Raw genomic sequence first — 26,014 nt, 5'->3', positions numbered from 1 at the left:
AAAAATATGGTTTCATCAATTCCCCAGCAGACTACCGAACAGCATTATTGCTAATTTTATTATTTTCTTTGTCATTAGCATTATATTGAGTGCAACGCTATCGTAATCTCGATCGGCTTCGTTTGCATTATAATTGTTTGCCGTTGTATTTATACATGTAGATATCATACTTACAATCATCCTTATCGTTCTTCCATTCCATTTTCAAACTTGGAGAGAGATCTATATGTTCCCTTCCCTGATATTTGTTGATCTCTTTGTCACCTCAAATGATCGACTCTAACCTCGAATCCATTGCGTGATTATTGTAGTTTTTATTTGTTTTTCTTTGAAGCGATCATCCAGACGGTCAATATAAAAAACTTCAAATACGATACAAATCAAGAAATAATAACACAAAAATCCAACCATAAGAAAAACACACAAACAGAATCTACAGCACATCACAGCAACATGCAACAAACTACGCAAAACAGTGTGTTGCTGGGGCGATGTGGACGTACGAAAAAGCAGACTTGCGCCGCAAACGTAAACGAATTCTTTAATGGTAAAGATTTTCGACTAATGAAGATAATTTATTATGAGATTCCGTTTAATTAAACCGAGATAAGTGGCGGCGGTGAGGGAGAAGTTGCTGTTGATGGAAGCAGTAAAGCGGATGGTGGTTGTGATGGCGGGTAAAACAAAATAAAACAACAAAATATACAAATCAAAAAAAGAAAAGAAAAGTGATCACAGCATCAACAATGCAGTTTAACCATCTTCCAGCTGCGTGTGGTATTATCTTCACCCCTTTCAGCACTTTCGTTGACTGCTAGCCAACAAGAATTTCTTCATATACCGCCTTGAAGGGAAGTCTAATGAGTATCGATGCTCCGAGTTGAGCCGTTTTGTTTTACGGCTACTTACTTTATATTTTCGTTTATTGCTTTTATATTTTGTTTTAACTACATGCTGTTCCCTTTAACGCTATAGTTCGTTTGGTCGCCCAAATGGTCGGCAGTTTAGTTAATTTCCCATCAAAGTCTCACAGATTGCGCGTTAAGATCAACAGGGACGAAATTAAAAATCAAAGTAAGGACGGAGTTAAGGAGAACACTATGAATGAGAAATTATACGAAAAAAATTTTAGGATCAAAAATGATCGCAAACGCTGGTTATTTAAAACGATAAACGTATAACTGAAGAATAAACCAAACAAGAGCACCGAATCAATTTTGGACATTTTATAGTAGCATAACAAGTACAGTGACTCACACAAAAGTGTGTCAGTGTTATTTTTTTTTTAATATTCACAAAGTTTTCCAGGTATTTTTTTTTTTTAGAAAAGTATTGTCCAAGCTTTAGCCAAAACTATGTCAATCAGGGTTTCAAACTTTATACAAAATTTAGGGAAATTCATACAATTTTCAAAAAATTTTCGAGCTTTTAAATCTGAATCTTTATAAAAATCTTTTGTATGCAGTTTTATAATAATAATAATAGATTGGCGCTTACACATATGCTAGTGTTTGGCCGAGCTTCTCCTCCGATTTGTGGCGTGCGCCTTGATGTTGTTACACAAAGCGGAGGGACCTCCGAGGGAATCCGAACGGCGATTGTATTTTTATGAGAAGCTGTTTTTCATGGCAGAAATATATTTGGAGGTTTGCCATTGCCTGCTGAGGGACGACCGCTGTTAAGAAAAAACCTTTTTTGCGATATTGCTTTGACTAGGGCTTGAACCCAGGAGTTGCGGAGTGGAAGCGTGCACTACTTACCACTACACCACAGCGGCCGACGAAGTTTTATAGCCCATAAAATTTTAGTCCCAAACTATTTTTTACCCTTTTTTTATAGAACAATTGCAATTTACAAACACTAGCGTTGATTAAAGTTGAATTCAAATTATTTAATAAGTTAAGTGAATTATTAAGAGATGAGTATCAATCGAAGTGAGTTTGATGATATTTATTTCCGAACTATTCGCCACATGTTCCAAAAATTAATTTCAACTTGATTTGCATAAGTTCTTTCGTTTGTTCTTCAAAAGAAAGTTTCGGAGACTTTTATTCCTATTTTGTTTTCTTACAAATGTTTTCGAAAGTATTGTTCACATTTTGTTCTCTTTGGGAATGTTTCCCAGGATTTTGTTCTTATATATATAATTCTTGTTAAGAATGTTCAGGAGAGTTTTGTTCTCCCTTTCGTTCTTGAGAAAATACTCTCGAAAGTTTTGTTCTCATTTCGGTCTGAGTTTTTAAGCGTTCTTGGGAACAAAACTACGCAAACGACATTTAGTTCCGATCGCATCTTTTGTTATTTGTTATTTAATTAAGTAATTGAAAAATATCGAATATCAATTTTCTCCTTTAATGGTTTGAAAGACTAAAATTGGCTCAGAAGAGTCAATCCTTGCAGAAGACCACCTACCAACCCTTCCATTAAATCTCGACCAATCGATCAAAAGTTTACTGCTGCCTCCCTCCAGCCACCTGGCGGCACCTAGCCATCCCTTGAGGGAATAAATGTGGATAAAAAGTTGCATGGTATTATTTCAGAGAATAGATCGGTGCCCGGACGTTAGATATCCAGTTTGATTTGTAATGTCAACAGCTATACTAAAGGTACAGTATGGATTTAATCAATAGTGAGAGTTCGACAGTTTCCGTGCATCGGTTTTATTTTAATTAATTGAAAAATATCGAAAAGATGTTTTCTAATTATTTTAACCTATTAAAATATATGTAAAAACAGGAAAAGATCAAATCGGAAATCACCATTTCACAGATTCTTGATTTAACCCGTAAAAATTTCACCTCTAGACAACATTGAAGACACTTAACAAATTGACAAATAAGTTATCGACTTTTCAAAGTACAACACTATACAACTAGGGATAGCAGTAATTACTCATTTGATCACAAAAATTTAACTGCATCGTGACATTATTTGTATCAATCGATTACACCGTCAAAAAAGTGGTGTGTGCTTTTTAACCAAAACCAACCTACCAACATATATTTTAACCCACTGAATCCAAATCTGCGGTCCGTTTGATTCGTACACATCCTAAACTTCAAGTAAATTGCGCAAATTGTGAAAAATATGGAAAAAATTCGAAATTTTGATGGTGTACGAGTCAAACGGACCTCAGATTCGTATTAAGCGGGTCAAAATACATGTCGGTAGGTGGGTTTGGTTAAATGCACAGATCACTTTTTTTTGTCAAAATTCTACCGTTCGCCAAATTAAATATTTAAGTTAGTGCCGACATTTACAATATTTCTATGGTCAAAAGCAATAAGCGCTTAGGTTGACTTAAGAAACAAGTGAGATATACATAAGTAAATATATGCTATCGAATTTTACAGGCACTAGTGCAGTATGTCAGATCCCCATCACGCCAATCCAAATTTTTAAAACGTTTTTTTCTCGATAACTTTTTTCCCTAAAAACGGCCTCTAAAATATTGGTGAAATATTGGAAAAAAAATGAAATTCGACACTAATTTCGCAATCATTACAATTAACTCGAATCAAAATGTTTAACTAATCGATCTAGTTTGTTTTTCTGTAATCCTTATACAAATCTGTATAATATTAACAAAATTAAATATTAAAAAAGGCAATACACACATGAAGTGTGTGGACTTTCATGCACCCCTAAACTAAATAAGTAAACAACAAAATGTACATCAATTTAATTTAATTAAGGACCGCCGCTACTGGCGCACATTAACGAAAGCGCCGCCAGGCGGGGATGCAGGCAAATATGTGATGGGTACAGCCACCATATTCTGATAAACATTTACGCATTAATAAGACATTCACGTGCTCATTAGCTTTGTAAGGCAGCCAAAAATAACACGCCGAATCAAGTAAATAAATAAATAGTTAAAAATTATCCCAATCTGAGCCGAGCAACTCTTTCCTTTTAACCTATTTGTAACTTAATAAACGCAGACTTGGCTACATAACTACGTGCCTATAAATAATGTGGAAAGCTCAATTACTACTGACATTCTGTGGCTACTTATGAGCAAGTCTGTCTAGAATGCAACGAGTCACCGAAAATTTGAGGCAGTGGCAGTGTCGGTGAACTCTCCAGACGCAGTGCAACACGTTTCGATTTAACACTGTTTTGTTTGCTTTGATTCTACAAATGTGTGACGGTTGCTATGCTCAGCAAATATATACCTACATGCACCTTATTGCATAACTCCGATTTTGTTTTCCACATATCTAAATCCATAACAAATGTGCGTCATCAATTTTATTGCCTGGTTTTAGTGAGATAAAATTTTTAGTGGCACATCAGCGCCAGGAAAACAATTAATTTCCAGGTGCGCGTGGTGGTCGATACAAAGCATGCATATGTATGTACGTATGTATGTATGTATGTATGTATAAGTATGCATACGAGTAGGTAAATAGTTAATATGTATGCATACGTATTTATGTTTAGTTTAAAGCTAAGGTTCTGCCTTGCTTTGGCTTGTTTAAAAAAGTAGATTTATTACATGTCTTTAATTTTGAAGTACCAGCAATTTACTATAGCACCAATGCGCAGTAGAATGAGGCTTAATTGATTGCAAGAACAGCATAAAATTCATGGAATATACATTTATTAGATAGCAGATAAGCACACGTAAGACACTAATTTCAAATAAAATGTAACAAACTTTAATGAGGCAACTTTGAAAAGTTTTTTCTCTAAGTCCAGCCACATTTTCTTACTCTCATAAAGCCTAAGTTTTATTTCTTTATAAAACTGCAGTACAACGAATAATTTTGCTTATTTCATTAGATGACAGTAAATAAAAATTTAAAGCAAAAAGCAAAAACGTTCAATGTTAGTAATACTTTTCGCGAAATCGCAAATGCTTGTATGTATGTATATAACCAAAAGTAGTTAATCATCGTTGAGTGTATTCAGTGCATACTAAATAAATTTTTTATATTAAGAATACACACTTCTCCAAATCTGAGGGCATCATGAGGGTAAAATCATGGATCAACTCGTCAATTTGGAATTGTACCGGCAATTAGCTGCAGTAGATCCGCATTAAATCTAGGAGTTGATTCTCAAAATTAATGAGGATTCGGGATATTTTCGATGACTACACTGATAAAAACTGCAACTTGTTATCTATTGTGAATGAAAAATAAACGAAGCAAACAAAGCAAATGGGTTTGGCATCCTCGACAGCCGAGTGATGAGAACTACATTTTATAATTCGTCCAGGTTCGACTCCCATTCCGACTAATTTCCGAAAATTTTATTTTTTAATTATAATTTTAGACTTTTTTTTTAATATCATTTATTTTATATCATTTAATTTACCTTATTCAGCTTTGTTTAATTTTATTTCAAACTAATTAAATTTTTCCGAGTTAAATGTTTTATTAAAAAAAGTCCACACAAACAAAAACTCAAAAACGCCTTCAACTCCGCTTCAAGAACGCCTTATATCAACATATTTTCAATATAGTTTCAGTTGATATAGGGCGTGTTTGAAACAAATTCTGAGATAAGGTGTTCTTCAACCAAATTCTGAAGTAGGGCGTTCCTGCGCCATTTTCTGAGATAGGGCGTTTTTGAATCGGCTGCGAGATATGCATGTAGGTCAATCCTTCACTCTGTCGTCGGTATATTAAAACAAAATAAAAACATAAATCCAAGGAAAAAAAACAAAAAACTTGCTGGCGATAGGATTCGAACTAACAATTTCGCAGCTCGCTTAATCCGCAATACTCTCATCTATCAGGGTATAGTATCAACTGCTTCGTTAATCCGGATTAACGTTGTCGCCTGTCTAAGCTATAACAGTATATTATTTATTTAATAGAGATTAGCAATTGAGAGCTTTAGTACCACTATTGAGGAAATATGTATCTACTCGTATATTGACACATACATATTTAATATTGTTTGAATATAAAAACAAACTATTCAAAACAATTACGATAAAGCATACATACTAATTCGTGTATTCACATGCATACATAAAATTGATAAAATCAAAGTGGACCACTGTGTCGACAACTCCGCATCCCAATTTAGTGGTAAGCTTTCAATGCTTTTATATAATGTTGCTCAGCCATAAAAACTTTCATTTCATAAAGCGGATATGCCCTAAGCCCTAAGGTTTGTCCTAAAGCCCAAAACACAATAATGCGGTGGCAGTGGCAGTGGCAGTTTTCCGAAATCAGCTGTTGTTTTAGAAAGTGTGGTGTCCAATGAAGTGACTCACAGTACTGCAGTGGCAGCTGGCAGTAGAGCTAGAAAACTATCGATAGTCGTGACCATCAATAGTTTCGATAGTCGATAGTCACACCCATCGATAGTATCGATACTATCGAAAATGTCGGCACTATCGATAGTTTTAATTAAAAAAGTCCAAAAATTAAACATAACAACTTTTATTGAAAAAGAGATCAGAATTGTTAAAATATGTCCATATTTTTATTAATGAACAAGAATTTATCAACGATTTTTGGATTCCAGCAGCATCTTTACTTGCTGTCTCCGCAGGCAAAAGTTTTTATTTTGATAGTGTTATCAGGGAAAATGTTGCCAATGGAGACCGCATATTGCTCTTGGCAAGCAATAATTATCAGAGCTTTTATCTTGATAAATATTTCCAGCAATTTGGCACTTTGACAGCTACATTTTCATATGCGCGATAACTTCGTGGCGGCAACATTATTGATATTTTAATATAAAAGCAAAAATTTAGCGGTTTTCTATAAAAGTATTGGTTATTATGTACTTGGGTGTGAAATAGCAAATTTTTTAAATTTTTATGTGATTAAATCCGGCAAAAGTAGCCATCTTACAAATGCTTTTATCAAAATAAAAAATGCCCACACACAAATATTGCATCTGAAAAAATTTATGTCAGGCAATAAAAAATGACAGTTGGTAGGCAAAAACTCTTGCCTGCGGAGACGGGCCGTTATGTATGTATGAGTAAAAACTATCGATAGTGCTTACAAAACCATCGATGTTTTCGATAGTCAAAAACCATCGATAGGGCCATCGATGGTTTTCCAGCTCTAGCTGGCAGTACTGCTCAGTTTACCCCAAATTCTAAATTCACTGCCACTGCCTTCATCGCAGCACGATTCGCATGTTGAATTTGACATAAATAAAATGCAGCCAACTTCTGTTTATGTCACTGAAGCCTAAAAGGCAACAACAAAAATGTAAACAAACAAAAAGGAATGTTTAGAAAAAAGTAGTGACTGACAACGCCGTATTGTATTTGCTGCGGCAGTGACTGCCAATATTAGCAGTCGCAGCTGATTTTAAAAACTGTCACTGTCTACGTTTTAGATATTGTCGTAATTTCAAACTCTCAAAAACCATATGTGTACTAAATGAAATTTTGGGGCGAAAATTTAAATCAGTAAATCTAGACCCAGGAGTTGCCTTAAGGACTCGCCAAACAAGACTCCGCAAGGGAAAGATATACATATTTTCTTGTTAACTTCATTAAGAAAATTATATGTACGTAACATTGCGGCTGAATTTCTTTATTCATTCTGAACGTTTGGAATAAACTTTTTTGTTTACTTATTCTTTAGAACGTTCCTGATGATATGTTAACGTATATTTCAAACGCATTCTGTTTAATGTGAAATGGGATTATCCGGAATGTATAAAGAAACGCAGCCTGCATTTCCTGCATTTGTAAATTCCAAATTATATTTTTAATTTTTTAACAAAATATTCTGTCAAAAAAGGTACGCTTTTTTTTTTGAAAAAACTTTGTGCAGGCATAACAAAGTCTTTCAGAGTATCTTGCCTACTATCTTATAATTATCTTTCGAATGAATTAAACAGGACAGTTTTAGCAACTGTCTTTCAACTCACTACAGTCTTTCGAAAGACAAAAGTCAGCTCTGGCAACTGTCTTGAAAACTCTGTACTCTCGTTTGAAAGACTAATTGAAAGATCTGCTTATGAGCAATTCTTAGAGTTATTTCGTTTTTCTTTTAGCAATAAGATTTCTAAAAATCAATGAAATTAAAAAATGTGTATATGTACATGTTTTGAAAAAATAAAAACTAAAAGTTAAAAGAAGATTAAATAAAACAACGCAAATAAAATAAAATTAAAAATATATGTTTCCTTTTAAGGAATAAAATAAAAAAGAAATAAAAAGTAAATTTAAAAAGAATTTTTTTTTTGTTGAATTTTTTTAGATTTTTTTTGTGGCTAATCGAGAAAAGCGCAGAAGTTCAGAAATATTAATAGCGATTAAATATACATTTTTGCAATAAAGGAATTCCTTAACCCTTCACGACCGAGGGGTCATTGGGCCACATTTTAGTTTGCGGTAATATTGAAAAAGTTTGAATGCCGTTTTTTTTTGCGAAAGAACAAAAAGGTTATACAAACTATTTTTATAGTGGATATTTTTTAAAAGTGTTTCCAAATTATATTAGTTAAATGCAAAGTTAAAAGGAGCAGCATTTTGCAACAACCAAATTGTAAATTGCAAGGAATCAGGTTCCCTTGGGGTACCAGGGCGACGAAGCACAAAATAGGAGAATGAGCAGCGAGGAGCCGTTAAAGCTTCTCCTTGAAAAATTTCTTCCCCAGGAGAAATTTCTATTGAGGCAATGGCGAGGATTCCACCTCTCTCTCCAATCGTGTATCGTGCAATTGGATGGCTCCCCAAAGCTCAGAGGGTGGTCGGGGTTCCATTCATCCAGAAAGCCGGAGAGGGTTCTCATGTTCCCCTAGGGATTTAAGGCCTATCAGTCTACCTTAGTTGTGGTCGAGATTGCTCGACTGTCTTTCGACAGTAAAACATGCTTATTGCAAGAGAAGGTCGGTGGATACCGGCTTGCACACATTAGAAAGTGGAAGTGTCTGCACTCAGAAAATTATACAGTAGAGGCCTTCCTTGATATCGAGGGCGCTTTCAGTCAAATCTATTCATAAGCTGCGGGTTGAAATCAACCTAACAAGGCTTATCTGCAGCTTATTGCGTGACAGAACTGACGTGGCGGAGTGCCGGAGTGCCTGCGCTAAGCGTAGAGTCAATAGCGACCAAGGTGGTGTTCTCTCTCCCTTGCTCTTTATTGCTTTAGTAAACGACCTTAAATGTGAATTGGAAAAATGGGCTGTCGGCTGATCGCCTATGTAGATAATGTGTCACTCTTGGTTAAATCGGAGGTATCTGTTTTGCAGCTCTCAGGCAGGGTCAAGTATCCAGGCTTGATCCTGGATAGGAAGCTGTAGTGGAAGCCTAACATTGAGGAAATTGCAAAACAGGCGTCGGTTGCCTTGTACTGCTGTAGGGGAGCTACAGGTAAGAGGTCGGGTCTCTCGCCCAACGTAATTAATTTGTTCTATGATACCACAGTTTAGCCTACCTTGTTTTATGGAGATTTTGTCTGGTTGAACTCACTAGAGAAGGGTACACTTGTAAAGCAATCGGAGCGTATACAACGTATTGCCCTAATCGGCTTTAGTGGAGCATTAAGGACCACACCTATACTGGCGGTTAATGTCATATTGAACATTGCACTCTTGGATATTACAGGCAGAATTGTCGAAGTACGAACTTCTGTTAGGTTCAGGGAAACCGGGTGATTAACTAGCTCGAAAGATGGAAACTCTGGAGTTTTGGAAGGTTTTGAATTCGTTGCTGGCTGCCAGCAGCTCCTGCTTTACTTCTGTACGTGCCCTCTATAGTTTAGCGTGTGCTGAACGCGTATCTGGTGTATTGGTTATCCTATTATGCTTAAAATAGTTATTCGTATCTACTATAATGTGTGTACATATATTAAAGCTACAAAGTATGTGTATTTAATTTTCTATACTAACCTTTTGTATAAGCGCTAATAAAATGTATATGATGAGTGCGGTCACTGTGTCGCTGTGCCTCATTTTCCGGCGGAAGTGCTTAGTAAACATTCTGTACATTCTTGTTGAAGTTCTGGAATTCACGCTCAGCACGCTCCAACGGGTAGAAAATACTATGTATGTAGTGTGCTATAAGATCGTCTCTTTGCTGATTAAATGTATCGTTGTACAACTATTCAATATGCAAAAGATTAGGCAAATTTTTCATTCGCTATTTTCGTTTCACTTTCACTCATAGTTTCAATATATGTATTTCCAAATTCACTCTTTCGTCTTTGAACATTTTTTGTTTGTTTTTTTTTCATGCGATCACTGTTATCACGAAAATTTATTGCTCTATAACTTAGGTGCAAATACATACATACATATATGAACAATTATCACTAATGAAATTTATGTTGTCGTTGTTTTTGCTGTTATTGTGCATGTGCGCTTTATGCATGCGCAATTTTTTATTTAATTATGTTTAACTTATGTACATGTGTATGTATGTGTGTGTGTCTTTTTCCTATATCATATTATTTCTTGAATACTTATTATTATTATTGTTGTTCTATGAGTTACAATGCCTTCGCCTATTTAGCATGAATTGCATTCGCATTTAGCGTTGCTGCTTTTTATTTTATTTAAACATTTATTCGTTGTAGTCGTCGTTGTCACAGCTGCCACTTTGTGTTTACTCGTCGTTGTTGTTATTGTTGCTGTGGGTTTTATCATGTTACTGATTGTATTTATTATGTTCTCGCTGCCACAGCTGATTACAAATCCATTCGTTTAGCTGCTCGTCGCACATGCACTCGTTCATTTGTACTACTATTTGGTATATATCTTTTTTGTATGAATGTATGTAAATAGTATGTAGTACATTCATCTTTTCGTTACTAAATCGAATTAAAAAGAAACAAATCTCTGTTTTATTCTTCTATGCGTTTGATATTTAAAGCAGCCGAAAAAATGAATGATTGCTCAATGGAGAGTACTTGTGCGCGATTGTGCACTTATGAATTTATACGTATGTACATATATTTTTAGGCACATACATATGTATTTGTATTCGAATAAAAGTTATATAATTGAAGCAATTTGCAAAATATACATGCATACATGTTAATAAAATAGCACTGCCCGAGTAACGTTCGCATTGACGACTACTACTTCAAAACTCACTCAATAAGTCGGTCTCATCTCTAGTTACTAATTTTGAGACTATAAATTAGTGACTATTTTTGTTATTTGAAACAATTTAGGTATTCTGTAAGAGAAAGTCACAAAAAGTTCACCAAAAAAAGTAAAACTGTCAAAAAATAAATATTCGCTTAGAGCGAGAGAGTAACACTGAAAAGCACGGGATCGCTTTCTAATAAAAAATGGTAACTTCTGACAACTTCAATATAACCTCCAACTTTTTGCACAGGTGGCAACTTTCTTAAACTTCTTTTGTCTGACACCCATATTGTGGTAGATTTTATATGTACTATTTCAATTGCCAAATGCCCTTAATTGAAGTTGATTTTATTTTTTAAACAGGTGGCAGCCCTCCGCTATAAGTATGGACTTATCTAATATATATATCGTTACGTTAATTCACAAAGGCCCTAACCAAAAGTTTTTATCTTACAGGAGCAGTAAAAAACATTTTAAAAAGAGTATGAAAAACAGGTAGGGCTTTTTAAAAAGTGGAATGTAACTATGTTGTCCATCCTATATTTTTAGCTGGGCTAAATGACACTAGTGTGCAAAATTTCATGATGACCGGTTGAGTAGTTAAAGCGTGAAAGCGTAACAAACAAACAAACTCACTTTCGCATTTATAATATTAGTAAGGATTGCTTAAAAAAAGAAAAGCACTAGCGTCGCAATCGAGAGATCCGAGGTTCGAATCCTCGGACAGGCAAAACACCTTTAAATTAAATTTTCTTTTAGTTTTTATATTTCATTGTTTAAAAAAGAAAAGTATCTTTTTCCAATGAAATTGTTGCTGAACAAATATTCCCTTGCTCTCTTCTCGCATATTTTAGAAAATAGAAAGCAATTATCTTTTCCACCATATCATTCTTTTTGTTACCTCCTCAGGGCCCGCTGACGAAATAGTTACTGTTTCTAAGGCTAGAGACGTGAGATAGCTTACGGAATACCAAATAGTCTTAAAATCGATGCGTACCACAAAATGTTTCTATTAGTGACCAGAGACTTCTTACTGAATACCAGTATGCAGCTACGGAAAAGCTGCAAAGTTCTATGAAGTTGCCGTACATCAAATCTCAGGAATTGTTATTTTTAGTGTCACTCCCTTCTCTGGGCAGAAAAAAACGTTAAAGCATTATTCTTGCATTTATTACAATCAATGGAACTCCTGAAACATATATATACAATAAAAAGTTATTCAAGTATTTGAACAATTTTTGCCTTAAAACCTTTATTTAGGCGAAAATTACCGAAATTACTAATTTTTTCTTTATCACTCGAAAAACTTCAATATTGTTTTTTTAATAACTTTGCGATGTTTTCAAATAGAATGTTCATATTAGAGGCAATGGAGGTTTGCATATCTGTGAAGTTTTAGGAATTTACAATGAAATTAAACAAAATGGCAGCGTGCATTATATCTGTCGTAACTATTTTGTAATTTTCGATTACGATTTACAATTTTTTTTTTTAGATACTTTAAAATGGTAAAATAAGACTAGTGTGCCACAAAATGAAAACAAAAGATTATGCTTCAAAATTAAAATTAAAAAACTTGGCAAGTTTGTTCATAATGAATACTGTGGCTTTCTTTCTTTATACATTCCGGATAATCAAATTTCACAGCCGGAATAAACAGAATGCGTTTGAAATATACGTTAACATATCGAGCCCTAACCGCCAAAATAACGTAAGCGACATTTCTTTAGAAATTTTATTTTTGATGCAGAAATGCATCTAGATGCTATAGGAATATTTCTGCATCAAAAATAAAATTTTGAAAAAAATGTCGCTTACGTTATTTTGGCGGTTAGGGCTCGATATCATCAGGAACGTTCTAAAGAACAAGTAAACAAAAAAGTTGATTCCAAACATTCAGAATGAATAAAGAAATGCAGCCTGTGTAAAAATCTTCCACGCCAACATTTAATTACTTTTAAATAATATGGCGCATATTCATAGTCATATTTAGTACTCAACTAAGTCGAAACTATTCTAAGTCATAACTAAAGCTATTCATAGTCGCCTTAGTTTCGACTTTTCTGGCTAAGTACCAATTTAAAATTTAGTTTCGGCTGCAGCTGCAACTAAGTCGTAACTAGGAAGAAGTATTTTATCAAATTAAGGGAAAACAGACGAAATATGTAAAAATTAAGTTGGTAGAGGGTGATTTTGATAATGTTGAATAATCTCCAATTAAAATTTACAAAGATCGATCCATTTTAATCGGAAGATGTAATTAAATGCGTATTACAATTCGAATAAAGCTACATCACAATTTTATAATTGGAATAATTTAGATACATTTTCAAATAATAAGTCAGTTTCACGCTAGATCTTTTAAAGTAAATTTGTGCATAAAATTTAGATATTTACTATTTGCATGTTTCACAGCATGCTTTCGATAATCATCGACTTCACATGACTGCGGTTGTTCTGGCTATTTCACACAATTAACAAGAAAATGATACCTTATTCTTTTGCATAATCATGCAATGAAAATAAAAATTACATAAACGGATGATCAAACTTGATATTATTTAATAAAAATGTAATTTTTCCAAAATATCGTAAAGAAAAATCGATACATTTTCACGCTCGTTTTGCTATATCGTAAACTAAGTCGAAACTACTTTAGAAGAAGTCTGAAATGCCACTATGAATAGAGGTAAATTTTAAGTTGGTACTTAAATTTAAGTTGCAGCTTTGTTAGTTTCGACTTAGTTGCTGGACTATGAATACGCGCCTATGACTTTTAAGTTGAGGCATGCGAGTAAACGTGTTAGATGAGTGCGTATGGTGCTATGGATCGTATACGTTATATACGCAGCTAGATATATGAGCATGACTGGGTATTTTTACTTTATTTAGTACATATATTTTTTTTTTTAACTTTCATTTAAATACAATTTCGCAATTGAAACTCGTACTTTATTCAAACATGAAGATAATGCATTTTCTAAGATAGGTATATTACCGCTTCCACTTAGGGCCTGTACAGACAGATTAACCAGCATTTAAGCATTTAGTAAGTAAGTAGGTAAGTATCTAAATACTCTGACAACCAAATTGTAATTAAGGCCCTATGATACTATAAAAATTGTTCTGGGACTACTTGACCGATATTAAAGGGAAGGAACAACACTGGCTACTTGTAGTTTACTCTTTGGCTTCTGTTAACTGAGAGATCATTGGAGCAAAGCAATGGCTTGAGTAGGCGCAAAGTCTTCCCAGTCAAAAGGAGATTTAAGACGGCGAAAGGAGCTGCAACTCTTACTTTGGATGGGCGCTTCCAACAGGTCACCCGATAGCAATCCACATGACTAAATGGAGAATTTGCCGCATTCTTTTTTTTTTCAATGATAAAATGGAATAAATTCAACCCTTTCTACTTGGATGACTAAATTTTGCAGATATTAAATTGTTTTGTCTCGCACTTCTTAACTGAAATTTAAGGAAACTCGAGGATTCAGATAATCCGCCTCCGTACTTGGGATTGGCTTGCGGCTTTCCATTAATAGAGTAGTGTACTTATATCTTTCAAAATTCACGTAGCATTACAAAATACAGCCTCTTTAATATCCAAGTTTGTCTCTGAACCACCATAGCTTATCCTAACCAAATTTTTTGGGAAACTAAATCTTCTTTCTCTAGAATTTCATAAGCTTTATGACTTTTAATGGCCATATGAACTTTCTATGTAATATAAGTTTCGTTCAGATATCTTTTCTTAAGTTTCTACCGATATCTTTGCGAAATCCTTATTTTGTAGAATTTTAACGCTTCAAGCCCATACCTGTCGCAAAATCTACAGAAACCACACACATTAGTGCGACACCACTGCCACTCCACTGCAATTTTTACGTTGCAAGCTCTACAGAACCACTGCTACTTGACAACCGCAAGCCACCAACCACCAGACAGAGGGCAAACGCCGTTTATTGCAATGCAACACAACCGCATAATGCAAATGCAATTCAATTAAAGTCCATTAAATGTACAACAGCAAGAGCAACACAAACTGAGGCAATAACAGCAACCACAATAGTAAACAGCAAATACGTCACAACGAAGAAGCAACACACAACAAATGACATGAACAACGACAACAAGTGCTGGAGTTGCGCCACAATACCCATGGGCTATGGATCTCAAAATAAATGAATGAATGAGTGATTGCCTCTGCAGGCTGAGAACAGAAATCGCAAAGTGCTTCTACGCACACAAGCAACCACACGCATATATGTACATACATACATTCACAAGCGAAGTCACTTCCAAAAGACTAACCGCTGCAACCACAAATGACAAAATCCAACAGTAGAAGCAACCACAACGACAGTCAACGCGAAATTCAAGTTTGTGGCTGCAATAAATCCGCTACTGGCATCGCCACAATAATCGTCGACTGGTGCGTGCGCAGCGCAGTGCTTGGTGCTTGTTCTTGCCGCAACTCGCTTAACCTTTCTGGGCACTCGCGGTTCTGTCCGGACCGATTTAAACTTTTGATATCTTTGAGATGATTCATGATAAATATCTTCAACAGGCTTCTTTCACAATCACTCAAATATACAAACACTTCGTTTAGACGTTTTCGAATGGGCTTTGTGCATATCTGATGGAATATGGAGTTTTTAATTGAGAATCTGCTCCAGAAGTGTGTTAAATGGCCGTAGAGGGGTAAATGTCTATAGCATAGATCCGTGGTTTGCACTCCAATCCATTGTTTGCATCATAAATCTTGATCAGGGTGTCGCAATAGAAAAGATGATCAGCACAGTTCGATTCTGTGTGAAGTGGAGCCTAAGAAGTAAAGTCCTTCTGTATTAAAGTTGATCCATCCGAATCATTACACACTAATGACTTAATACATAACAGTCAAACTTATTCTTCGTCACGTTAGCGATAACGAAATTGATGGTCAGGCGGTTCTTTTTATGGAAGAGACAATGCAAAGTGGGCAAAAGAGAAACATTTCTCGCTAAGAAAGTAAAACAATTTTTTTTGCGTAATACAAATGAAAGACAGATGGCAAAAATAATAATAATAATAGATTGGCGCTTACACACATGTTAGTGTTTGGCCGAGCTTCTCCTCCGACTACATTCAGAAATACATTCGAAGGTTTGACATAGCCTGCCAAGGGACGACCACTGTTAAGAAAAAATCTTTTTTCTATATTTTTTGCGATGTTGCTTTGACCAGGTCTTGAACCCAGGTGCTGCGGAGTGGAAGCGCGCCATGCTTACCACTACACCACAACGACCGAGCATAAAAGCCTTGGAAAAAAAACTCTCTCATTCACCACCTGTGGTGAAAATCTATTTTGAAAGAAAGCACTTTTATGTCATTAAGCTCGCGTGGCTCCGATATTCGCAATGGGGCGGAGGATATTTTTTTGTTTCTTTCTTTAATCTATTTTTCCTTTTTAAATTTTTTAAAAGAAAAAATACCTACAAACTTTTTATTTGTCAATTTTATTGTGGCGTATTAATATTTATTTCGATAGTGCTATTGAGCTTTGTGCCACGATTTTTGCTTTTTAGGAAAAATGGAAAAAGCAACAAAAGTTTAGCTGTTATTTCACCACATCTCCTCAAAAGACTTTTTTTAGACTTCAATAATTTTTTTAGTTTAATTTTCTCTTCATTTTTAGATTTTGTTGTTAAAAATCTATTAATTTTTATTTTTAATTTCATTTCATTTTTAGAAAACTACTTTATTTAGTTTTTGTTTTTTTAAATTTATATAATTTGTTTTGTTTTTTGTAAATTTAATTTTCTTTACTTTTTAGATTTTATAGTTCTAAAAAGAAAAAACTAAATTTTTTTTTTCTTTTATTTTTAAGACCTTAATCTTTATAACTTATTTATTTTTATTTATTTCTTCTTATTTTAAGATTTTGTTTAGATTTTGTTTTAAATTACTTCTTTTTATTTCGAATTTAATTTTACTTCCTTTAAAAAGAAATAAGCATTTTTATTTTGATTTCATTTAATTTTTAAACATATTTTTATTTATCTTGGCTTTATCTTCATTATGTTTTTTGTCTTTTTTAATTAATCTTTCTTTCATCTATTATTTTTTATTGCTTTTCAATTTGAAAGACAGTTGCCAATAGAATTCGTTCTTTTGTCAACCTGCGTCAAAATGGAATTGCAATGCAAAAAAAAATTTTGTTTTAATTCATTATTTCTGGAATTACGCCACAAGTGTCATTTTTGCTATCATTTAGTCACATGCCAATGCATATCTATGTTCATATGGAACATGTAGCTCCGATACTAGCAAGTCAATATTCTTATTAAGTCCCATCAAAAAATTCCTTGTCGTTTAAAGAATAAAGGGAATGGTGCTTTTTACTAAATCCAGCTTCCCGACATAAGTTACTATTCCGTACGAACACAAAATATTTTCAAGCGGAAACACATGCACATACACCCCTATCATCCAGCATTGGATATCATGGAAAGATTTTGTTATAATTTCTCCCCAAAGTCTGGCCACACCATGGCTGTATGAAGCTAGTATGAGACTTTAATGGGTGTGCACATAAGAGTTAAGTGCAACACATATCAATTTGCATAATTCTAGTGCGCCCATGCCTAAGTTAAGAGCATATCGATTTTCCTCATGTCAATCAACACTAACTAGCCCGCCTTCTTGATCTTCCTTCTAGCTTATGGCTCATTGCTTGCCTATGAAGCATTCTATGTAAATATGTATGTATGTGTGTACATATTTCATGCATCAACGCCTCAAGCGCTCATCTCCTTACTTATTAGACGAAGTGTTAATTGCTCCACCGGGTTGTCTCCTTAATTAATTAACCTTGCAATCCATTTGACTGCATTACTGCCTTAGTGTATGTTCTGTAAGTGCATGAGAAAATTATAAATTTTTTATTCTACTACTATTTTTATGCTTCCCTTTTTTTACGAGTTATGCCACTTTTATACTTTACGTAAGCATCATTGACTTTATGCGAGCAGTGCCGTCAGCAGCTCGGTTGCTGTGACCGGAAATTACGCTGCGCGCCATATTCACTTCAATTTCGCATGCTTCTATTGTGCTCAAACAGCAACGAGCAGTACATACATGCATACATGTACATATATGTGTACTAAATATGTACATATATATATAATATATGAAAATAAAGTATCCCACTGGCTGGATGATGTTGTTGCTAGGCATGTCACTGCAGTTTGCCGGCGAGCTGCCCAGCAATGTTGCGGATTGCCCGCGGGAATTGATCTCTGGTGTCAACACAAACAAACACATTCATGCCATCGGATTTTCAAGTATGTAGATGTTTTAATGATAATGTTATGTATTAATTCCTGTTGCTGACTCCCATGTGTGGGAGTTTTTACAGTAGATATTTCAATTTATTTCTTCTGAGTTTTATTGCATTTTTTAAGAGTTTTTAATTATTCATGGTTGATTATTTCTTTTGAAAGTCCACAAATGAATGATGTGAGAATTTTTTAAGGTCACTTCGGCATGCTGCACAAGGATAAATTTAGCAAAACAATTGTGAAGGAGAGCAAATCGAGTTGAGTCGGATGTAAGCAAACATAAAGTGGTGTCCTTAAATTTTAGTTCAGTCAATTTTTGTTTGAAGCAATTTTTTTAGTAATTTTTAATACATTGTTTGTGATGGCATTAATGTCCAGATTTATCGAAGAAGATATTAGGTAGCTAACAAATAGTGAGTATGCCGCTTTATTGCCCATTGAATTTTAATTTTGGAGATGCTGGTAATTACCGTTGATTTTTGTATGTACCAGAATAAGTCAGTGTATTTTTTATAATGTATGTATTAATCATTTGTCGGAACCGGAAAAATCGGACCACTATGGCAAATAGCTCCCATACAGCTAACTTCTCCATTTATGCAGCTATAAACATGAAATGAAATTTCTCACTATTTTCACTGATTATCAACAGAAAGTTCACAGTAAAAATTACAAAGACCGAATCTCTATAACCTATTGCCTGCGTATAACCGATTGTTCAGGTACGTAGTTTTACTGTAAAACTAACCATACAAAGTCTACTGAAAAAATCGTCAAGATCGGTACTGTATAAGTTTTATCTCCTATACTAAACCCATTAAATTGTGTTACCTACCGGTTTACATAACGATCACACACAGCAGTGAAAATCACTTAAATTGGTGCTTTATAAGGTATATCTTGCATACCTCTGATTGCTCAGATATGATTTTTTTTTTTTATCTATGGGGCAAAATTCGCCTAGTGTACCAGGAAAAAAATTGTATGGCAGAATTTTGTTCAAACTGTTCAATATGGTATTGTGGCTATGGTTGCTGGTAACCAATTTGCAAAATTATTATTTTTTTCTTAAGTGACGTTTTCGAGATATTTTCAATTTACTGTTATTCAGCTTAAAAAAAAAGTGGTTCCACTTAATCACGTATATCTTACGAACCAATTCAACAATATTAATATGAAATACGCAAATGAAAGCTAACAAAATTCTTCATAACGGGTATGTAGATCACTTTTCAATAAATCTGATAGTTTCGAACAAATTAATTAATCATTGCAGATGTTTTTTTTATGAAAAAATCAAGAAAAAACAAACTTTAACAAGAGGAAAATTAAAAAAATAACAGGTTCTGTGTAAAATTTTTGCATTCGTGCTAAAGCCTGTTGGGTTACAAGAAAATCAAATATTAAGAAAATCTATAGATAATTAAAGAGGTAATGAGTTGTGAAATGAAAATGCGCAAAGATTTTTTGTATGAAATATGACCGGAAAATCGTCTTACCCAGGTGTACGTGGCGTATAAATAACCTAATTTCCTGCTCACTTAAAAAAAATAAAAATTTTTCTGATTTTCATTTCACCACTCATTATTTCGTTATTTATCCATCGATTTTCTTCATTATTAACTTGTTTTTTTATGTAACAGAACAGGCTTTAGGACAAATGGAAAAATTTGGCACAGAACCTGTTATTACAACGCTTTTATAAACTAACAATGTTGTGTGTCCAAACACCATTTATAGCAAAGGTATTATGGCAAAGTTTCTATACAACCTAGTCTATATATCATTCTCGTCGGTAGGTATCAAAAACATACAATTAGGCTCTAATAGATGTCGCCTCGCCGTAAGCACTACATACGCTACAGCGGAAAAGGATGACACGTAATTTCTTTAAATGAAATTAATTGCAGCTATATCTACATATGTATGTACATTAGACTGCATCACTCCCCATACAAAAAAAAAATCGGTACCGTTTTTCCATTGGTATTATAAAATCTATTATATTTTAAGACATTCACCAAAATATTTCAGAAAAATAGTAAGATTTACGTGAGCTGAACCGATTTGAAAATACCTCTAAAAGTGAAGTTTTTTATGAATAAAAATGGTTTCTTAAAGTTTTTTTTTTTTTGAAAAAATCCACTCAAATGACAAAAAAATTTGCATAAAAATATTTTGACAAAAAAAATTTTTTTTAAATTTTGTAATCCCGGCGGAAAAACAAATGCAAGGAATCGAATAAGAATCTTATTTCTACTAATTTGTATTTGCCCAAATATTTGTGTGGTGTCCTGTGGGTGGTCCTGTACTAATTTTGTTTAGATGCGATAAATGGATCGTGAAGAAACTAATGAAAATCTTAAATTTTTATAAGAGAATTGATGACGGTTTCATTTTTTTGTTTAAAAATTACTTGTTCATATTTTAATTTGTATAGTGCTCTTCCACTATGGGCAAAAGTAAGGAGTTGACACTAATTCAACAGCAGTTAACTTTCAAAATTTGTACTGAACGTCAACAGTTAACTACCGAATGTGAGTTAACTCTTCACTGTAAAAGCTTCAACAGACGGCAGCGTAGATCCGGATTAACTCGGACTTAATCCGGATCAACTGCAGTTAATTCCCGCTGCCGTCTGTTTATGCTTTAAGTATGGCACTGGGTATTTAATTTCCTTCATCTTGAGTTAACCACTACAAAGGACGTTTTCTTCTGGAGATAAACTTATTAACAATGACTTTAGCTTAAGCCAATCCATGATACGATATTCGAGCTAGAAAAATATATGTTAGTGTATTCATATTTACAGTATTTAGCTGCTCCAAAAGAAAAAAACGAAATCATTTTCTATGCAAAGCGGTTTGTATAAAACTTCTCATAGTAGTCATTGTTCACTTCACTGGTTCGTAATTACGCAGAATTAACAATTTCAGTAAACTTTTTTACCCAAGAAGAAAAATGCATTTCGTAAAGTATTTTTTTGCGCTGAATTCAAATACTTGCTTAGTTAGATTTTCGTTAGGTCGCCAGAATTTTAGAATTTTGCACGTAGCGTTCGACTGTCTTTACAGTGCTTAACTCTTCTGTTACCCAAGAAAAAAAAAGAATTTTCATTGGACCTGACATAAGACAAGTAATTTTTAAGCAAAAAATATAACCGACTTCAATTCTCATATAAAAAAGATTATAGATTATCATATAAAAAAGATATAAGATTATCGGTTAATTTCTTTAAGATACAATGATCGGATTTCAACTTAGTGTGGTACCACCTGTGATGTAACACCTTTCATTTAATAAAAAGAATTATATAAATCGGTTAACGTGGTCCACAGTTATGCGGTATCATACATCAAAAAATATATGTATTCGGATGAATTGATAACGTTCTCCTTTTTGTGAAGTCGGTTAAAAAAAAAAAAATGATGGACGACAAGAACTTTTCGCGATATTTTAGACCCATAGAAAAGGCAGTATGGGAATCTCTCAGGAGCATCGTCCACAATTTCCTTGGCAACCAGAAAAGCAACCACTACAGGCGACTTGTCGCGGAATTTTTGAGGAATTACAAGAAAATTTGCGGTCGGTCGTATGACGCTTAAGATTCATTTTCTGCAATAATTCCATCCTAGATTTCTTGCCGAAATATTTGCGTGATACGAATGACGAGCACGGCGAGTGGATCTGGAGAGAGTTGAGAGCAACTACCAAGGTTTCTGAGACGCGGACATGGTGTGCGCCTATATCTGGAGTCTATTACTTTATATAGACACACAAGAATATAAACGTAAAAGCTACAGCGCACTTCATTAAATTTTATGTTATTATTGAATAAAATGACTATGTCTGCCAAAAACCGCCATCACATTTAACGCAAAAAATAGTCTTCGGACTTGAAATCAGCATTGAAAATTATCCCAGCAACACACTCTACTTGCTCAGGTATAATACTGTATATTCCTGAGTTATTGTTGAATTATTTCCTTGTAGTATATAAAGTAAAATTTTTTGCCACATAATTCATTGACTTTTGTTTTGTAAAAGACACAATATTAATTTCCGCTTGAATAAGTGAATACACAGCCGTACTAATTTTGAGCAAAATGGGGTTACTTTATTAAGTTTTTAGTAGACTTTTTAATGAAAATGATTGTGAACTGTTTAAGCAACTCAGCCTATTTTATATATGTAGTTTCTCCAATTTTTTTTTTTTGTGACTTTTATAAAGCCTTTTGTTTTGAACTTAAACCGACTTCGAAAAAAGAAGGAGGTTATCCATTGGTCGGAATACTTTTTTTTTGTATGTTGCCGCCTAACTTTGTACAACGTTGGCCGATTTCTATAATTCTCTTCTTAGAGGAAAGTTGGTATCTCAGAGATGCTCCCATACTAATTTGGTTTAGATCTGTTCATTGAATCATGAAGAAATTAACGGTACTCTTAAATTTGTATAAGCATTTAAGTCGGTTTTGTCTTTCGCTTAAAAATAACTATTTTTGAACACAATCCTTCTGAAACAAAAAAAAACAGAAAATTAGTGGCAACCGTTATGCAGTTTGTCACATAATGATTTTAACAGTATCTTGGCAGTAAGATTAAGCTTGCTTTACTTTGCGTTACAGATTTGCTTTGACAGATAATATGAAATGTATGAAAATGCCCAAAGCATGTCACATTGATCATTTCAGCTGCAACGCGAAACTAAAAGATGACCAATTCCGATCTTTTTGCGCGCGTTGACCATCAGCTGATTTAATATTTTTTTTTTTATGCAGAAACATAAAATTTAGTTACATAGCCAATATTTTTAAAATTAAATACTTATATAAAATGCAAAGTTATGAATGTCACGCAAAGCCACAAAGTTTTATCTGGCATCAGCTTGCAAAAGCTAATTATCTCTATTTTTAAAGTTATGTGGCAGTTTTTTTTCATCATATACTAAAATTTTAAAGGCATTTGAAAAACTTGATCGATGAAAACTTCGCTTCGACAATTCAAAGGGGCACATAAGTTTGTTTTTTAATACTATTTTATTATTGTGCACACGCGTAAGCTTTCGATATCGCATAGCTTTTTAATTAAAGTCTCTAATTTTTTACTTTTCTCCTTTTGCTATTCCAAATTGTTTTAATTGATCAAATTAAATATTTACTGTCTACAATGTTTAACGGTATAATTTTTATTAAATCGCACAAGCTTATAGGAGCATCAATTAAATGGGCTGTATCTGAATCACTTGAATTTCGATTTTTGCGAAAGCCACAAATATTCTATAGCTTAATCCGTAAAACTATGAGCGTAGAATACGTTTTCAATTATAAGTTCGTAGCAATTCGGGATTAAGTTGTTTTTTTTTTCGTAGATTTCACAAAAAAGCGAACTATGTTCGATGCAGCAATAGAACGGATAATTAAAGATTTACATACGCTACACAATCACACATTTCAAAAATAAATTTACTTCGCGCTTTCGCAGGCTCACGGCTTTTGCTGCTGTTATTGTTGGTTTTTATTAAAAAATTTTTATCATATATGTACATATGTATGTATATACATATACATGTAGTATGTATGCACATTCATGTGTATTTGCGTATACTTTATTCAATAACCGGCATCCATTCAATGTTGTTGTGACATTTTCATTGAGCAAACAAACACCAGCATAGCCGTTCCGCAATCCATGCGCAGCTATAACAAATAGCTCACTAATTTGTAACTTGCGTTCTTTCAATATTTTCATTTATTTTTTATGCACTCTCTTCCTCAACGCACAAAGTTCCAATTCAATTCACACTAGTCACTGTTTACAATTTTTATTATTCAATTTATTTTCTTATTTCCTTTTAATCTGTTGCACTTGCAACAAATGAGGAACTTGCACTTGTCGCCGCAGGCGTATGCCACTCGTATATAGTTACCGATATATGCATGCGTATACTATGTACATATATTTTTATGTGTATGTATGTATGTATGGGGGAGTACACTTGTTTGTATTTGTGTGCGTATGTCCGGTACACTGTGCGTCACTCTAATTGCTGCCACAACCACTACAACTACCACCGCCACGCAATTAACCGTCCAGCGTCAAAAACCAAACCGACTCCGTTTACAGCTCGAAGGCAAATAATACCCGTCCCACGGTGATAAAACATAGCCACCAGCATCTTGTCCAGTTGAAACACAAGCGCACCAATTGGCGGTGGTTGAGGGTTCGAATGCAACGTACAGCAACAACGCACAATGTTTGATTGCACCATTTAAGAGAGCGATCGTTTAAGAGCACGCCAGAGAGAATTTGTGATTTCTAGGCACAATTTTGTTTGTGTTTTAATTTGTTTTATATTACATCTAATTTTTATAGCTAATGAAATCTCAAATGTTAGTACAATGAGTCATGAATACATTGATTGACATGTATGTATATAATATTTATGTATTTAAATATTAATATGTAAAATATATATAGTACGTGGACTGATACCTACTTTTTCTCTTCGAAATAATTCCACGGTGAATATTCTCTTCTTCGCACTTAAGTCTGAAAACGATTTGTTATTGGGCGGAGCAATGGTTGAATGCGCATGCGCACATTCATACATACATATGTATACATGCAAGTAGCCTATGGGAAAAATCTTACCGGGCGGCGAATTGGGAACGTATGTGAATATTTACATGTTTGGGGGAAGTTGTAAGAACTATAAACCCAAAAAACCATTTGAAGTTTAGATGGACAAACAATCTGCCGCACAGCATATAATGTGTAGTATTCTAATAGGGTCTACGAGTGTCTCCTGCAGCATGGAATTTCTTACAGAGCCCAGTCCTCCTAAACTTTACAGAGTTTCGATCTTGCACAGTCACATTCCCAGCAGATGTATTGAGGTTAGGGTCGCTATTTTATCAAAAATATGTAAACCGGAACAGCTACCCATGTCCTACCGATCAATTAGCCTCAGCTACTTTCTCCTAGCAGGTATGGAGAAAATACTAGATAGTGTATCAGAGAAGAGAATTTCCCTTCCTCTGAATAAGAATAAATTTGCTATTTGCTCAATTTGCTCTACCAGGTAAATCCACTGAGATTGTCATTCATAGGCTCTCTTTAGAAATTGAAAAAGCTCTGGAGTCTACAAATATAGCCCTTTGTGCCTCATTGACATTTAGGGGCTTTTGATAACACACCATACAAGGAAAATGATGACGCTTTGTTGAGAAAGTGTGTAAGTGAGCCCAATAATAAATAAATGGGTTCTATCAATGCTAGGAAGACGAAAAATCAGATCGGAATTAGGAGACATGACAGAATCGATAACAGCCCCTCAATGGCGCACAGAAGTATATATATGGTAAAACTGGGGCTGGCATATTTGCGCCGAACTTCAAAAGATCGATACTTCACCGCCTTTCAAGCGGAGATTCGTGCATTTTGCCGGACAGTCATGCAGCCCTGTTGGTACTTAAGTCCCAAAAAATAAATTCTCAGTTAGTGAATGACCGTTTCAATGTCCTACATGTGCTTTGAGCCAAGAATATAGATTTAATAGAAGGGGTACCGGGGCATGGGGGACATGATGGCAAGGAGGAGGCTGAGTGCCTATCGAAACCAAAGCACACGAAAAGCGGATAAGTAGACAAAATTTTTAGCAGGCA

The 26,014-nt window shown here is 34.3% G+C and overlaps 1 protein-coding gene across 3 annotated transcripts in view; it reads right to left on the bottom strand.

The window, feature by feature from the left end:
* The window catches only part of LOC118737496 (protein serrate), a 158,898-nt gene extending 134,432 nt beyond the window's left edge, over window positions 1-24,466 (bottom strand). For 2 of the 3 annotated variants that reach the window (XM_036468043.1, XM_036468045.1), the window contains exons 1-2: window positions 23,955-24,466; window positions 9,826-10,745 (exon numbers count right to left, since the gene is read on the bottom strand). In XM_036468043.1, coding sequence (XP_036323936.1) covers window positions 9,826-9,924 — 99 coding nt within the window. In that variant the 5' untranslated portion in view covers window positions 9,925-10,745; window positions 23,955-24,466. The remainder of the gene's footprint in view (window positions 1-9,825; window positions 10,746-23,954) is intronic. The other variant, XM_036468044.1, reaches the window with a different exon arrangement.
* Between the last annotated feature and the right edge of the window lie 1,548 nt (window positions 24,467-26,014).

The sequence above is a fragment of the Rhagoletis pomonella genome, unplaced genomic scaffold (assembly GCF_013731165.1).
Source record: "Rhagoletis pomonella isolate Grant_MI unplaced genomic scaffold, Rhpom_1.0 Rhpom_scaffold_00004, whole genome shotgun sequence".
In the NCBI taxonomy this organism is placed as follows: Eukaryota; Metazoa; Arthropoda; class Insecta; order Diptera; family Tephritidae; genus Rhagoletis; species Rhagoletis pomonella.
The sequence above is the reverse complement of the archived record's forward strand: the minus strand, read 5'-3'. Positions and strand labels throughout refer to the sequence as shown.